General features: G+C 38.6%; 1 protein-coding gene and 1 non-coding gene across 2 annotated transcripts; one reads left to right on the forward strand and one right to left on the reverse strand.

The window, feature by feature from the left end:
- Positions 1 to 72: 72 nt before the first annotated feature.
- On the reverse strand, positions 73 to 235 carry LOC116726546 (U1 spliceosomal RNA). Its single transcript, XR_004340619.1, has one exon. It is a non-coding gene; the product is annotated as a U1 spliceosomal RNA (small nuclear RNA).
- Positions 236 to 5,677: 5,442 nt separating this feature from the next.
- scp2b (sterol carrier protein 2b) lies at positions 5,678 to 13,148 on the forward strand. Its single transcript, XM_032572941.1, has 5 exons — positions 5,678 to 5,836; positions 6,807 to 6,897; positions 8,658 to 8,787; positions 8,929 to 9,008; positions 12,443 to 13,148. The coding sequence occupies exons 1-5, from the start codon at positions 5,820 to 5,822 to the stop codon at positions 12,536 to 12,538; spliced, it is 414 nt and encodes a 137-aa protein (XP_032428832.1). The 5' UTR covers positions 5,678 to 5,819; the 3' UTR covers positions 12,539 to 13,148.
- Positions 13,149 to 15,161: the final 2,013 nt, after the last annotated feature.

The raw sequence follows: 15,161 nt of genomic DNA on the forward strand, positions 1-15,161 counted from the left end.
TTTCAGTCTTTAATATCATGTATAAATTGGTTCAGACACTATCACATAATTTATCATTTGACATTAATAGAACAGGGGAGAGCGCAAACGCAGTCCCCCACTACCATAAATTGCGCAGTTGAGATTCTCCCATGTGGAGAATTCACAGAGGTCAGATCGCTGCAGGGCAATGGCTGATCTTCACCCTGGGTGATCCACCTACAGGATCATGGAGTCACTCCTGCCAGGTAAGTATGCCGTTCATTCCTCTGACTGACTATTAGCAACTTCACACATCCGGTTCTGACTCACGGTGGGAAATAAAATATTCCCTGAGTCACTTTAGGATTTAATATTTAAATAAACACAATCAGAAACTCAGAGAAATAATAAATATATTTAAAAAACTCAAAATGAGAAACTTAGAAAAACTCAGAAATTTTTAAATTGTATACTTTTCAAGCTCTCACTTAAGAAACTTTCTTTAAGCTACAGCTAGCATAGCCTGACATGAATGCTAGGCTAGTTAGCATAGCCACGAATGGCCGTGGATAAACAGTTTCACTGTAACTCTAAGTTATTTCTCTATTAGCAAATTTAGCAGGACATACCTGAATGAGTGATTGACAGCGTTAAGCCCCGCCTCCTGGCTCTGATTGGCTATTTCTGCAGTTTGTACTGGGAGTAGGTGTAGCAGCTGGATTATTTCAGAGTATTTCTCATATTTACAGTGGCGTATTACAGAAAATAAAGGTTGAAATAATAAAAAATGGAGTAGTAAATTTCCACTCAGATTTTAAGATTAATCTCAGAAATTTTCTAGAAAAAAAAATTAAAAATTTTGACTTTTGAGACAAAGAAATGTAAAAAAACTTCCATGAGTGTTTCTGAGTTGTATCTCAAAATTTCAGGATTTTGGCAGAATTTATTTTTTAATCTATGATGGCCCTGTTATTATACTGACATGACAATGAAATATGTTTAAAATATGTTACTGAGTGCTTCTTTAATTACTGGTTTGACCAATTAGCTGCAATGAGAAAGTGAGTTAAAGTAACATTTATTACTATAGTGTCACTTCACTAAAGTAAACACTTTTAAGGATAAGATTCTGTCTTCAGTAGTACCCATGCAGGACATCTGGACTGCTCTCTTGTTCTGGCCTCTATTTCATAAGACATTTCCAGTGACACTTGCAGAGACTGAAGATTCATAAGTTGACCGAGTGTGGGCACAAAACACATACTCGGAAGACTATGCAGCATCAAAGGAAGAGAAGGGAAGTCTGGAAGCATGTAGTGCAGAATGATGCTACCAGAGGACTTGTCAAGTGGGCACTGATGAGACACTGGTGAGTCCTGTGGCACAGGCCCAAATTTGGATGGAACCAGCTGCAAATTTGAAAGACCATTTAGGACAAGTGTGATAAGTGGTTGGGACTCCAGCTGGTGTAGTTTTTCTCCTGATGCCAGAATGTCGGGATCTGGAAGTGGTCCTACAAACATCAATGACAAAATCATAATAATCATAAGAAGTTTTGACAAAGGAAACATAGGTACAAAAAAATAAACCAAAAGTTAGACCTGTGTAAGCTCTGTAAAGTGTGGAGTGCAGATATTGTTTCCCCCTAGTTTTGGTCTTTTGCACCACCACGTCGCTGGCAGGTTCAGGATGTACGGAGGTGAATGGAAAACCCGTGAGCCTGCAGCAGGTTTGGTGCTTAAGGAATACAATATTCGGCGCCACTATGAAACTCTGCATGGCGAAAAATACAAGCACTTGCACTGAGAACTGAAAAACGAGTCTGAGGAAACAACAATCTGTTTTCACCCGGAGTTGAGACGCCAGTGATGCTGCGGTGAAACACAGTGATGCTGCATTTTAGTATTTAGCGAACTCAAGACAGAATTCTCAGTTTTTCGCTCTCCACTCACAGTCAGAGCTTCTGATGTCCGCGTTCGTATGCAACTTGAAATCATTAATTTGCAGTGTGATGTGGAATTGAAGGAGGCTCAAAGATGGCAAGTTTCAGGGGCAAAACTGAGTAAAACTAAATCCTACAAAATGTTACTGTCAACGTTGCGCTATTAAAAAATACAGCTTTGAATATTTGCTGAATTAATTCTATTAAAGTTAGTACTAGTCAGTAACAGATTTACAACAAAGAGTTTTGTTGAGTAAAATATTTCTCATGCATGCAATATATGTTATGTATTTAAGTTTTTCTATATGTATACATTTTATGCATCAACAAGAACGGTGAGAAATGTACTTAATCAAATGTCTGTTTAAAACAGCTGACACTTAAGATTTCAAATGTGTGAAGTCAAATAATTTGTTCAAATTGCTTCCCAGATGTGGACAATTGATTTTCAATCGTTTCTTATTTTGTATCTGTTTAATGTACAGTTTTCTGTCATGCAGGACAATGTTTTAAGTTCCAAAAACTGTGAATAAATGTTTTTGCAACATTGTGCAATCACTGTGATCAGTTCTTATGCATAATGCACTTAAATAAATGTTTAACTGAGTAAAAGTATTGTTGAAATTGCACAGACTTTTCTTAAAAAACTCTGAGGTTATTCATAATATATTTTGTAAAAGTGAAATTTGTTTAATATAAAAATCAACAAGTCCACTTTTATTTTAGTTCCATTTAATCTTGCAATGAGTTTACTTGTGTGGCCCCCTTGAGATCAGACTAAACTGTATGCGGCCCTTAAACTAAAGTGAGTTTGACACCCCTGACTTAAAGCATGAGAAAACAGAGGTCCATTATGTAGGACATTTGATATCACCTTTAACTGTCCAGTCTATTAATATAGGAGAAGATGCATTTTAATGTCTGAGCCTGACAATATCTGCATCCCCTGTCTATTGTCCTGTTGATATGAAACTTATAGCAGCAGTTTAGAGAACAAGTGTGATTATGTAGAAAAGGTTACTTCACTCTTAACTCTTTATTTCTTCAAGCTAAGAGGATGATGCATTTTTTTTTTTTTCAAAACTAATTATTAGCTTGCTGATATATACTGTACATGCCCCGTCTACTTCCCACAAATATAAACGTATTAATATGAAACTGATACCAGTAGTTCATAGAATAGGTGTGATTATGCAATGTGACTGTATTGACTCCAGTCTTCACTTCCTCTCACATTAACAGATTTTTTGTGCCAATTGTCCCCACACACTGCAGACTGATTCATACGTTTCCCCACCAGGAATATGGGATAAAAGCGGCCAAAAATTGTGTTGTTTATGTTCCCAGCTTTTAGGGACTCTTCTGTGTTGTCTGCATGCCACACCTTTCAGATTTTTATTTGCCAAAAATTCGAAAACCATGTAAGATATTATTTCCGTTTTACATTAAAGCACTGATGGTGGTGGTGGTCCCACGCGTTCATTTCAAGTATGTTTTGTGCTCATTTAACCAGCAGAGGGGGCAATTTCCCTACTCATTCACTGTGACGTTTGGGCTTTTTTTTTTAGGGGCGGGGGGAATAAAACAGTGGATTTTACCAATAACAGATGAGCGTCTTTTGGTCTTGATTCAAACGTAGAAATGAGTTAAAGGGCTTTGAACTGTTGGCCTTCAAGTCATTTCCACTCACCAAGCCCAGCAGACGTCTGCCCACTCTACCTCCTTTCATCTCTGCTCTGCAAGCATCGACTGAATGAGAACTCTCCTTTTCTCATTGTGAAAATGTCTACTTTTTAATTCACCATTCTCTGTGTATTCTCTCAACGCAAGGAGCATTTTAAAATAGATTTCAAATTAAAAAGCTACTTTTGTGAAATATGCTGGCCTTAAGACTCAAGCATTCCAAAGAGCACACACACACCCGACTTGATTTTTTAAAAGCAACTCCATTAAATGCAGTTTAAATGGTAATTTAATTTTCAAACTGAAATCATGACAACGTATCATAATCATGGTCACTATCAGTTTAAATCAGTGCATGATGCATTGTTTTTTTATGTATTTCTCCCCCAAAGTGGTCAGATTGTTATGGTCCGTAGGTGTTTGGACTTTTATCTTCAGTTATTTTCTATTTTGATCATGTCCTTATTATTTATTTCCATATTTCTTGCTGTCTTAGTTTATCCTTTGTGTCAGTTCAGTTGTTCTCATTGTTTGTGTTTTTTTATTTGTTTCATTAAGTTAGTATTTGTTTCTGTTTACTGTTCAGGTTTCCTTTCCCCTTTCATTCCCTTTGTTTCTTTCCGCACCTCAGCCTATCATTTTGCTCCCCTTCACAACTGTTAATTATTTCCTCACTTGCCCCTGCCTGCTCCCTTCCCCATCTGCCCCCACTTACCAGAAGAATCGTCTTGTTAGAATTAGGTCTTCTGTTTTTTTTTGTTATTTCCACTCCCTCCTCAGTATGCCTAAACTCTCTAGTTACTTTGTCCTCCACTCAGTCCTTCATTTGAAAGATCCTTCTTATTCATTTGGACATGAAAAATTAAACCTGTTTAAAAACATTAGGGGTGGGTGGAGGGTACTTTTTCACTGTGTTTCAGTGGGTATTAGGACTACATGTAGACTTTTTGACAACTTCTTTCTGTATTACATCACACCTCTCACTGCCTTTCTACTTCCAGGAAGAGCAACAATCTACAGTCTGCCAAGAAACCTTTGGAGGACATTTTACTGTCAGTCACTTTTGTGAGTGAATTTGACAAATAAAGAATTAGAAAGACAGAGCTCTATTCAACACTCCGCTTTTCGACCCACTCAGGAATCTACTCAGGATAATTAATTTAATTTTCTACAAGTTGAAGTGGTTTTGAAGAAATATTGCAAACTATTGAAATGCAGTGATTAAAGATTCCACCACTAAACTACCAGAATCTTTTTTTCCTGCTGCCATTAAAGCGTGAAACTCGAACCCTGGAAGTCAAAGACTTAAAGAAAAATAAATTACTTGACAAGATGCTTTTAAAGTTCTTTTGGTTTCAATTTGTATGGATTGAAGTGCTGAAGTATTTTCTGCAGTCTCTTCTGCTTTAAAAGCATCTTTCCTGGAATGTATGGCTTGTGGAAATCAGCACACTCTTAACGCACAGTCATTCTTCTGAATAGATCTTCAGTCAAACTTTAAGATGATATTAGAAGTTTTTAATTCTACAGCCAAACACGAGGAACAAAGCATGTCAGTGATTTTACTCTGAATAGATCAGATATATGCTGTTTATTCTAAAGGATGCTTCAGTTAAAGCCGCCAAGGTTTTACCGTTTGTTTGTCTGTCAGCTTTGCACATCTGACCAACTTCTTTTCTTGCAAAATAGCTGAGGTTCACCGGATGGAAAGTGTCTGCAAGCATCAGCTTTCAAGTCAATTTTTTTTTTAACATATGACATATAACAAATGTGGTGAAAACGTGACTTTGAAAAACGAACTTCCAGTTTCTTCCTTCTCATGACAGGCTAAATAACAAATTATTACTGTTCGTTTTAGACTAACTTTACAAATGGCATCCCGTAATATTCTACTTTACATGCCTCAGGAGGATGTTTGAACACAAACGTAGTAACAAAAAATAAACAACATAATATCATTATTTTTGAAAACTGATATTTTAAATAAGAATGTTATGCTCTGCGGCTGTTAAAATCATATTTTATGCTTTAAAGCTGTCCAAATTTAAGACCGTTCGCTGCTATCTGACATCGACAAATCGAGTCTGGGTATTCATGTCTATGTGCAAAGACAGGAAGAAACCCGGAAGTGCTGCAGTTAGCTAACAGCAGGAGAAAGGAGAAAGTACAGCAGTAGATCTGCTTGTTTGTTTTAGCAGAAGCGCTTTTTTCGTTCCGTACTCCTTACAGCAGAATGCCTGAAATTCACAGGTAAGGCGGGTTAAATTCATACCGTTTTCATTTAGCATCGAGCCATTTCACAGGTCCACCATCATTGGTCCTGTTTATCCCGTTTAGCTTTGGACTGGGACGAATGTCAAGGAAAAGCCGATAGTCGGGTTTATCAGCTAGGCTTCAATTGACAGCTGCTCATATTAGGCAAAGACTTTAATTGCCATAAACTGATGCTACACAGTTTAAATACCCCGCTAATCAATAAACAAAGTGAAGATTGGAGCCTCAATTAACCAAATGTGACAACAACTTTAATCGAACAAAAGTTCTCCAGGCTGTAAGGTCAGTAACCTGCTGATGTCACCTGAGATATTTGTTCAGTTCAAATAAGGCATGATGTTTAAATTCTTTCTACATTTTATTGGGCGTGTTTACACTTCTGGTTTCAACTGTACATGTGTTAAACAGCAAACACACAGATTAAGTGATGCTGCTGAACATCAGTCCTGCTCCCACCTGTTCCTAACACACAGCAGTCCACTTCATTCAGGCGCTCACCTCATCCAGGAGAACACACTTCAGGAAGTAAAGTTTAATTATACATTATTTTAAAAACAAATTTAAGGAAAAAAAAGTCAAAATACAAACTAGAAAATCCATGCTAGCAGGTGCTGAGCCTCCTTCTGGTTAGTCGCCCCCAGGATTCAGGTGAGGAAGTGATGAGTGAGTCACCTCGGGGTGTGTGGCCTGGAGGGCTGGAGGGGCAATCACATGCAATGAACAAAGCCATCAAAGATCTGTGCCCTGAGCTTTCCTGAACCTACAGTGACTCCAAAGATGAAAGAATCACGACAGATTCTTTGTTTTGACCACTTTTAAAGGCCGTACTTTAGAGGCAGATTTGTGCTGCGGCTCAAGCTTTCTGTATGTTGTCTGACGATGATGTTGTCTGTGTTCCTCTCTGTCCTTTGTGTTTCGTCTTTCTGCTCGTCGTCTTCATGGGAAGGATTCGAGCCGTTCGGACCAGCGCTGGTACCGGACTGGAGGGCTTCAAGGCCCATGCTGTGTTTGAGGAGATCAACAAGAAGCTGCAGGAGGTGACTGCATTACACACACCAACCAATTATTCTTACTTTAAACATGAACTCACAGAGAATTTTTAACATGGTAGAACCTTGCATGAAGATACAGCAGCTTCATTTTAAATAAAGCATGTCATTTGGATCTAAAACTGAAAAACAGCAATTATTTCTACTGCTGGTAATGGACTGAAAAATCAACAACTGGATTTCAATAAGCAACAGGAAGAAGCATCCTGTAGGATAATTACTGCATGGACAATTACCTTCCAGCTGGCAACAAGTTATTTAACCCCAACTGATGCAATGAGAAACTCCTCAATTCTTAAAGAGGCACTGTTATGTTTTTTCCAGGCACATAGAACAATCAAGTAACTATGTTACTGTCAGTTGTTATAAAAAAAATGCTGTATATATCAAAAATGACTTTAAAGAAATTTGAAATTGGGCCCATTTCTTTCAGAAATGTCTGCTCTTTTTGAAACTCCACCTTCAGGAAGTCATCACAACATGGCTCCTCTATTAAACCTTTAACAACATTTTTACCAGGATTTCACTGAGAAGTAGCTTGTATAATAAGATAAGCAGGTGCACAGTTCCACCAGATGTTTGCTAATTGCTACTGGCTAGTCTGAAGGAGCTGAGTGGGGGAGGGCTGCTCTGTGAGGCAGAAACTCTGAAGTTTGGAAACTGCAGCTCTGAGGAGGAGCTGCGTCTTGAAGGCGGGGCTATGTCCACCCAGCCGTTTTCTACAGCTGAATGGTTGCCATGGAGATTAAAGGATTTCTCAAACATACATGAAAGAATCAAGGCAACGCTCCAGGAATGTTTCTGATGATGGAGTAACATTATGACATGATGCAAAGCTTAAAAAGTGGATTTTACATTTACACACTGTCCATTTAAACAAACATGGAACGTTAGGCTGGGCGATAAAATGATAATGATCTCTAAGGCAATAAGACACGTGATCAGTACTGGTAGAAAATATGTCTGATCAAATGTTGTTAATTTCACTCAGACTAGATCCAGAATCTAAGAAGAAATCAAGAAGAAATTATGGATAAAAGCTGAAAGGTAACATAATCAGTTTGGCAAAATTCTGGATGTTTAAAATAAAAACTAATCAGTTATTATCTATCAACCGATAAGAAATGCTAATATCATTTTCCACTAGAGTCAGCTCTAGTGGAAAGACACATCGTTGGTCATGGAAATGATGTTTAAGAAGTTTCAAATGATTGTCGTAAAGCAGAGAAAATACCTAAGGATAACACAGATATTCTAAGATGACAGTGCCAGCTTTCAGCCAGCTGACTTGCAGTACACAGCAAGGCGTCGCTTTGTTATTCTAAGCTTTAAACAGCTGAAAATAGCTCTGGACTTCTCTGGCACTCCATTCTAACTGTAGGAACAGAGTGCCAGAACATCTGACCAGTTTTAAAACCTCAGCGTACGTTGATACTGGTAACCAACCCACCACTTATGGGATGCTTCAGATTTTTGCTGCGTAAATAAAATAATTTAAAAAAAATCATCAGTTCATTCATTTGTTTGTGCTCACGTGTGCGCCTGCTGCACCAGCTCCAGGTGGCACATTGGGACCGCCTCACCGCACACACATCACGTCAAGCTTATGCTGACTCAATCAGCAAATGGTTTCCTCATTGACTCTGCTATCCTGAAGCACTTACCTCTGCCTGACCTTAGGAAGGCAGGGCGATCTCCAGCTCTGTGGCAGGGCCGGCTGTGAAGATTTGTTTGTTCACGGTTTCCAGGAAGGGGAGCAGTTTGTGAAGAAAATCGGAGGAGTTTTCGCCTTCAAAGTGAAAGACGGCCCAAACGGACAGGAAGCCACTTGGATCGTGGACGTGAAGAACGGCAGCGGCTGCGTTCACAACGACGCAGGTGGGAAAACTTGCAGGTTGTCTTTAGTCACAGATTCAGGTCGAAGCTGAAGGTCTGCTCACTTATCTGCTTTATTTCCGTAGATTACCTTTAACTCGGCAAATATGTCTAATCTTTAACTTCTTTATCTCCTCTCGGCAGACAAGAAAGCAGATTGCACCATCGCCATGTCCGACACGGACTTGTTGGCCTTGATGACCGGGAAAATGAACCCACAGACGGTGAGTATGCAAACCATATCGTATCCTTGAAGACATCTCATCAGAGGAGAAGCCTTCTTTCTTTCTTTTTTCCCCCTACTGAAGAGATGGAAATGTGGGAAGCGTAGAGAAAGACAGCAGGCACTTGAAGACTGCAAGCATTCCAGCTCATTAAATCACAGCATTGTTATGAAATATGTTTGGCTGCTTCTGGAAATGATGAAAGCAGCGGCTGCAAGGATGAGCTCAGAATTACTGTGAAAATTCTAAAAGTGTGTTTGAAAAAAAATAAAAATATTGTCCGTACTTTCATCCTGCGACGTGACGATGACCTCCAGGACGCAGGCTGTGTAAACACGACTTTTATCAGTGTCAAACAGCGAGTGCTGTTCACCGAGGAGGAAAGCTGCCGGAGCAGAACCAAGAAACCTTCAATCGAAGACTTATTTGAAAAAAAAAAAAAAAAGTATTTCCATGGGAATAATCCAAGTTGCAGAGCATTCAGAGAGAACGCAGCAGATAAAAACTGCTCTGTTAGTTTAAGAAGTAACCTCCGGTAACCTCATCTTCTAATGGATTGTGCTTTTGTGTCCTGGACCAAACAGAACATTAAATTATTTAACAACTTCTGCGTCCATAACAGCTTTGACTCATTTGACCGGTTGTCCAAAAAATCCGCCGTTATGAAACAGTTTCTTTAAGGTACTTACAGATCGTTTACCTGCTAATAGAGTTTCTCCAGTTTTCGTCTTCGCTGTTTGCCTCCTCAGTTGATGCTCCTAAAGCCTCTTCCTGCTTAATGGACATGATTTTATTTCCTAAGTTTTAAAAGGGCAGGATTATGTAAAATACATTTTTTTGTGCTTTACGTCATGTTATAAGGTTAATTCCTCATCTAAAATATACCTGGAGTGTTGCTTTGATTCTTTCATATGTTTGAGAAATCCTTTCATCTCCATGCCAACCATTCAGTTGTGCAAAAGGCCTGGGTGGACCTAACTCCGCCTTCGAGGTGCAGATCCTCCCCCTCACAGAGCAGCCCTCCTCACAGCTCCTTCAGACTAGCCAGCAGCAATTAGCAAACACCTGGTGGAACTTTACATCTGCTGAACTCATTATAGGAGCTACTTAGTGAAACGCCAGTAACAACTTTAACACATTGATAGAGGAGCCATTTTGTGATGACTTCATGAAGGCAAAGCCTCAAAAGGAGTTTCTTAAAGAGACAGAGGCCCAATTTCAAGGCATTAAAAGAAATTTGATTTTATCATTTAAGTCATGTTTGATATAACAACTGAAGGTAACATAGTTACTTGATTGCACTGTGTGCATGGAAAAAACATAATACTGGCATTTAAAGACTTTTTAAAGAAAACACTTCAGGTTTGTGCAAAGTGTTAGTTTTGTTTTGTAAGACTTGCTGAGTTCACTGTGACATGTTGGATAGGGAGCCGATCTGGTCTTATCAGAGCTTGGAGGTTATCACAGTTTTTGGTCCACTCACTTTCTGAGGATTAGCTGTAGGTTCTTTATGAGGTTAAGACTTTCCCACAGAAGATACAGACTTTATATATAGAAAACTATGTGGTACTTATTCCAATAAAAATAAAAGTCACTAAGGAAATTATTTTATTTCATAACCTGTTGGTCTGCATGTCTGCTGCTGCATACAGTCATTAAAATTTCTGTACAAAAAAACGTTATTGATCCCAAAGGAAAATTGAATGTTGTAACTCGTATTGATTCAAAATTCTTCAAATAGTTGTTGTAGATAGTGATGGCTATTGACAGAAAAGCTCCCTGTGCCAGTCTGTATTGCAGCGAATTTGAAGGAGCCTGAAGACACTCGGTTTTTCTAAGACATTCTCATGAAGAGGATGTTCAGGATTGTCCATAATTTTCTTGATTTTTATGCATCATACACGTCAAACTCAATCAAAGAGGCTACTTCAAAAATACCACCAATTATTATAAACAATAAACAGAACACAGTAATTTAATACAGTCATTTTTTCCAGCGGTATGTCATGTTTTTCCAATGAAGAAAACAACTGATCAAATGGGGAACAAAAGTCAGCTTTTGGAGTTTGCTTGTAGCATCAATTTGTGTTTGAAATTATAAAAAATAATTCCTCAGTAATAAATGATTAATTACTCATTGATTTACTGTAACAATGTCTTCACAGGTTCTAAAGTCCTTCCACTGACTCCTGCAGCTCAGAGAATAGACTTTAAAATCCTGCTAGTTTATAAACCACTGAACGGTTTAGCACCACAACACATTAAAGATCTGATCTGGCAGTTGGATCAAGCTGCCAGACCTCTCAGGTTCTGGTTCTGGTTCTGCAGATGGAGAAGCAGCATTCTATTTTTATGCTCCACTAATCTGGAACAAACTTCCAGAAAACTACAAAACTTCCGATTCACTGACTTCCTTTGATATTTAAATAGAGGCTGTTTAAACCCACCTGTTTGCCCATTTCCATGTGATTTCTTGGTTTTTCTGTTTTTAATACATTTACAAAAGAGTCCAAAACTTTATTCCCCATTGTCATACTGGAGTATTTGTGTGGTGGGATTTTGATGAAAGAGATTAATTAATTTAAAACAATTTGGAATAAGGGTGTAACATAAAAAATGAAGCTCTGTGAATATTCATTACAAATTGTCTTTATTTTCCTTTTGTCATATCACTGCATTTACTTGTGTTTATTAGCCTGTTTTCAGCATAAAAAAACACCTTATAGTTCAGCCTTACTGTGCTGGCTTCTGGTTTTAATTAATAGCCCAGTTAACTGACCAGTGTGTGTTGAAGCAGGGAGTTGTGGGCAGGGCAGCGTGTGCAGGACGGGGTCTGGTTTGAAAAGCCAAAAAGAAATGTCAAACATTTGTTCCAAGCTTAGTTTATTCATGCAATACTGGGAAATCCTTACATTTTCATTATTTATTGATATTTTTTTGCTGCATTCATCTTTTCAGTTGCAAGAATTTGTAACTCCAATTTATTGTGTGTTAGGTTGAGCTTAAAAAATGACTCGATCAAATCACCTCCGATTTGTAGAAGGTAGTTATTATTCAATACAAAAAGAACGGTTTAGATTTTTCTCGTTACGACCAACTTTTTTTTTTTTTTGATTCAGAGAGCGGAGCCTGCATTTCAGTCGATGGCTCTATTCTATTTTTCCAGATTAAGTTAGTCTTCCCAACATTCACTGCTCCGCTCCGAACGCGCCTGCCGTGCCGTTTCCTGTCGTGTCATAAGCTTTTGTTGCCGTTGCCCCACTTTCTCCCTGGCTGAGTTAATCTCTCACGGTAACTCTTAAAACTGCCGCTGCGTAGTTCACTCTAACACCAATTCCAAGCTGTTCTGACGCTGATTTATTTATTTATTTCATTTAATTTTTTATTTTTTATTTTTACCCATCCCCGCCTCCCTCTCCCCATCCGATTCCCAGGCATTTTTCCAGGGCAAGCTGAAGATCACGGGGAACATGGGCCTGGCCATGAAGCTCCAAAACCTGCAGCTGCAGCCGGGCAAAGCCAAGCTGTAAGAGACGCTGCATCAAGCCCTCACTGAAACGCTCGACTGTGAAGAGTTGAAGGTGTGGAGGGAAGGTGGAGGTCTGGAAGGAGAAACCATTGTGGACAGACTGAACCACTTTTCCTCTTGGATGATCTCACTGACTGAGCTGAGGGTGGTGGTGGGGGTGGATTAGTCAAAGCTCCCGCCTGTCTAACTGGGGAATAGGATAGATGGACAGATAATTAATTTCCTAATTGAGTTCCTGTCTGCACTCTGTCTTTTTAGCGCCGGCCTGGAGTTCAGACAGTCACTCTGTACTTTGGTACTAATTGCGCTTCTGTCCAGACTTTTTAACCTTCACCGATAATGACACCTAACTTTGAGTGCACTGTAACTGCAGGTGTTTTTGAGAAGAACTGATCGATAATATGTTGCACAATTATGAATGCAGCTGTGTTAAGTGCCTCCCTCAGTATCTCAAATCAGTGTTTGTAGTTAGCTACCAACGCAGAGCGGGTTTGGACTGTGGCTACCCAACGTTTTCTCTCCCTGCCTCGTCATTTTCTGGAGTACTGTCTGTACGGTCTGGATCTTTGTCGGATTTCTTAGAAATAAACTTGTCCTTGCTGAACAGTTTAGCCTTTTTTCCCCCTCATTTGCTGCACTTAATTTGCACCCTTTGCTGCCTGGTGACCTCATGTTTTTCGTGCACACAGCGGCTCCCGTGAGAGTCCACAGAACAAGGCTTTATTTTCACTTGCATTTTTTCCAACACTACAGCGACCTGATTCTGCACTCTGACACGCTGTACATGGAGGAGCACGGCTCACACACAAATCTTTTAACTAGCTCTGACCCAGATTCCTCTGCAGCTTTGGCTTGGAGTTTTCTGGCTCTTACTCTGTTGTCACAATGGGGTTGTTTTACGACATATTAAAAAAAAAAAAAAGACTTAATCAATGCAATGCCTTTTTATCTTTCAGTAGAACCCTACACTATTAAAATTTATGTTGTGCATCTCTACTCCTTTAGATGAAAACAAGAGAGCAGAGTGTTTGAGAGAGTGAAGTTCTTGGCCAATAAAATCAGTTTCTAGTTTTGCTTTCAGTCAATCTGGATTCAATATTTTCAGAATAACTTCAGTTATGTTTCTTTGATTTAAAAAAAAAAAAAAGCAGATTGGGGTTAATTTGAAACAAAGTATTTCCATGTGAAGATATGATGATTTTTTAAAAGTGTCATTTCATTTTTTTTTTCTTTTTGCTTAACTTTTATTACAACAGAAAAATCTCATTGAGATTAAAAATCTTTTGCAAGTGAATCCTGGCCAAGACTGGCAGCAGCGAAACAAAGATTACAGAACAGTCAGAGCAAAACCAGAAAAAGTTCATACTGTCAACAAATTAAATTAAATTAATCAGTTTAACAGACGTTACTTTCCCAGAATTAGTATGTTTGAAATAAACCCAAACATAGACATGCATTACATAAAAATATCTTATTTGTTGTCAATTGACCTGAAATCGGAATGTGTTTATCTAAACCAGATGAGCAAAGATCCTACTTGATAAAAGCAAGAATACTTTCTTGAGAGGATCCTGGGTCTTTCTGAATCGAGCTTCCAGCTTTGTGTATCTGTAAAGTTGCTATCCAACTAGTTAAGTAGCTGGCTAAGAAGTTTATCAATTTTCAAATACCCAGAATATGTCATGGTTTTGTAAGCTGCTAATTTGTTAACTTACATGGTTTGCGTTCAGTAAAGGCACACATGTGGATGTATTTTAGGCAGTAGGCAGACTGCCATGCTTCAAAGTGACTTGAATAGAATAGAAATGTCCCTCATTGTCCCATACTGGGAAAATTGAGGTGAAGCAGCAGCACTGAGGTAAGTAGGTCCAAACCAAGATAAAAAAAAAATTGTTAAAAATACATGAGCAACATTAAGGGTAATGTACTGTAAGAAGAAGATAAATAGTGCAATTCTCAGAAATGGCATACTCCAAATGTGCAACCGGGTAGGACCATTTTTCTTTTATGCAAGTGCATTGTGCATCCAAAGACAAACTATTTACAATATATGAAAAACAAAATCTGTAAAAACAACTGAAATGTGCAAATACCAGCAGAAATGTTATTTAGAATGAGTAAAGATTCACATATCAGCAGAGATGTAAATACACAGTTTGTTGTGAGCAGTGATGGTTCCAGAGTCTGACAGCTGCTGGGAGGAAGGATCTACCATAATGCTCCTTTACACATTCATGATGTAGCTATCTATATGATGTTATGTGAAAATGGCACAGAATCGCTGTGACCCAATACTTCCAGCATGTACTTTCCAGATTAGCTGGGTCGTGTTGACTTGAGTGATATTATGTCAAATTTTGCAGCAATTTTAACATGGTAAAGTTCTTAAAAGCTTTTCAGCATGTGGTAATTTAACACATTTAGCTCTTCCAAACACACACATTCTTGTCATTAAGACCAGATAGTTTAATATTTGTCTGTCCTGAGCACAAAACTTCTCCAGTTGGTCTTTATCTTGTCCAAATGTTGGAAATAGTTTCTTTCTTGGATAGAGACAGTTGGAAAAACGACAACTGATCTCTTCAGTTCACACTGAGTGAGCAAATAACTCATTCAGTTAGTGA

Source organism: Xiphophorus hellerii, chromosome 9 (genome assembly GCF_003331165.1).
Source record: "Xiphophorus hellerii strain 12219 chromosome 9, Xiphophorus_hellerii-4.1, whole genome shotgun sequence".
Classification (NCBI taxonomy): domain Eukaryota; kingdom Metazoa; phylum Chordata; class Actinopteri; order Cyprinodontiformes; family Poeciliidae; genus Xiphophorus; species Xiphophorus hellerii.

Bases quoted from the DNA above. Each gene is read 5' to 3' on its own strand.
- scp2b (XM_032572941.1), top strand. The intron at 8,788-8,928 runs GTGGGAAAACTT...TCCTCTCGGCAG, and splicing joins CTGCGTTCACAACGACGCAG to ACAAGAAAGCAGATTGCACC. The intron at 9,009-12,442 runs GTGAGTATGCAA...TCCGATTCCCAG, and splicing joins GGAAAATGAACCCACAGACG to GCATTTTTCCAGGGCAAGCT.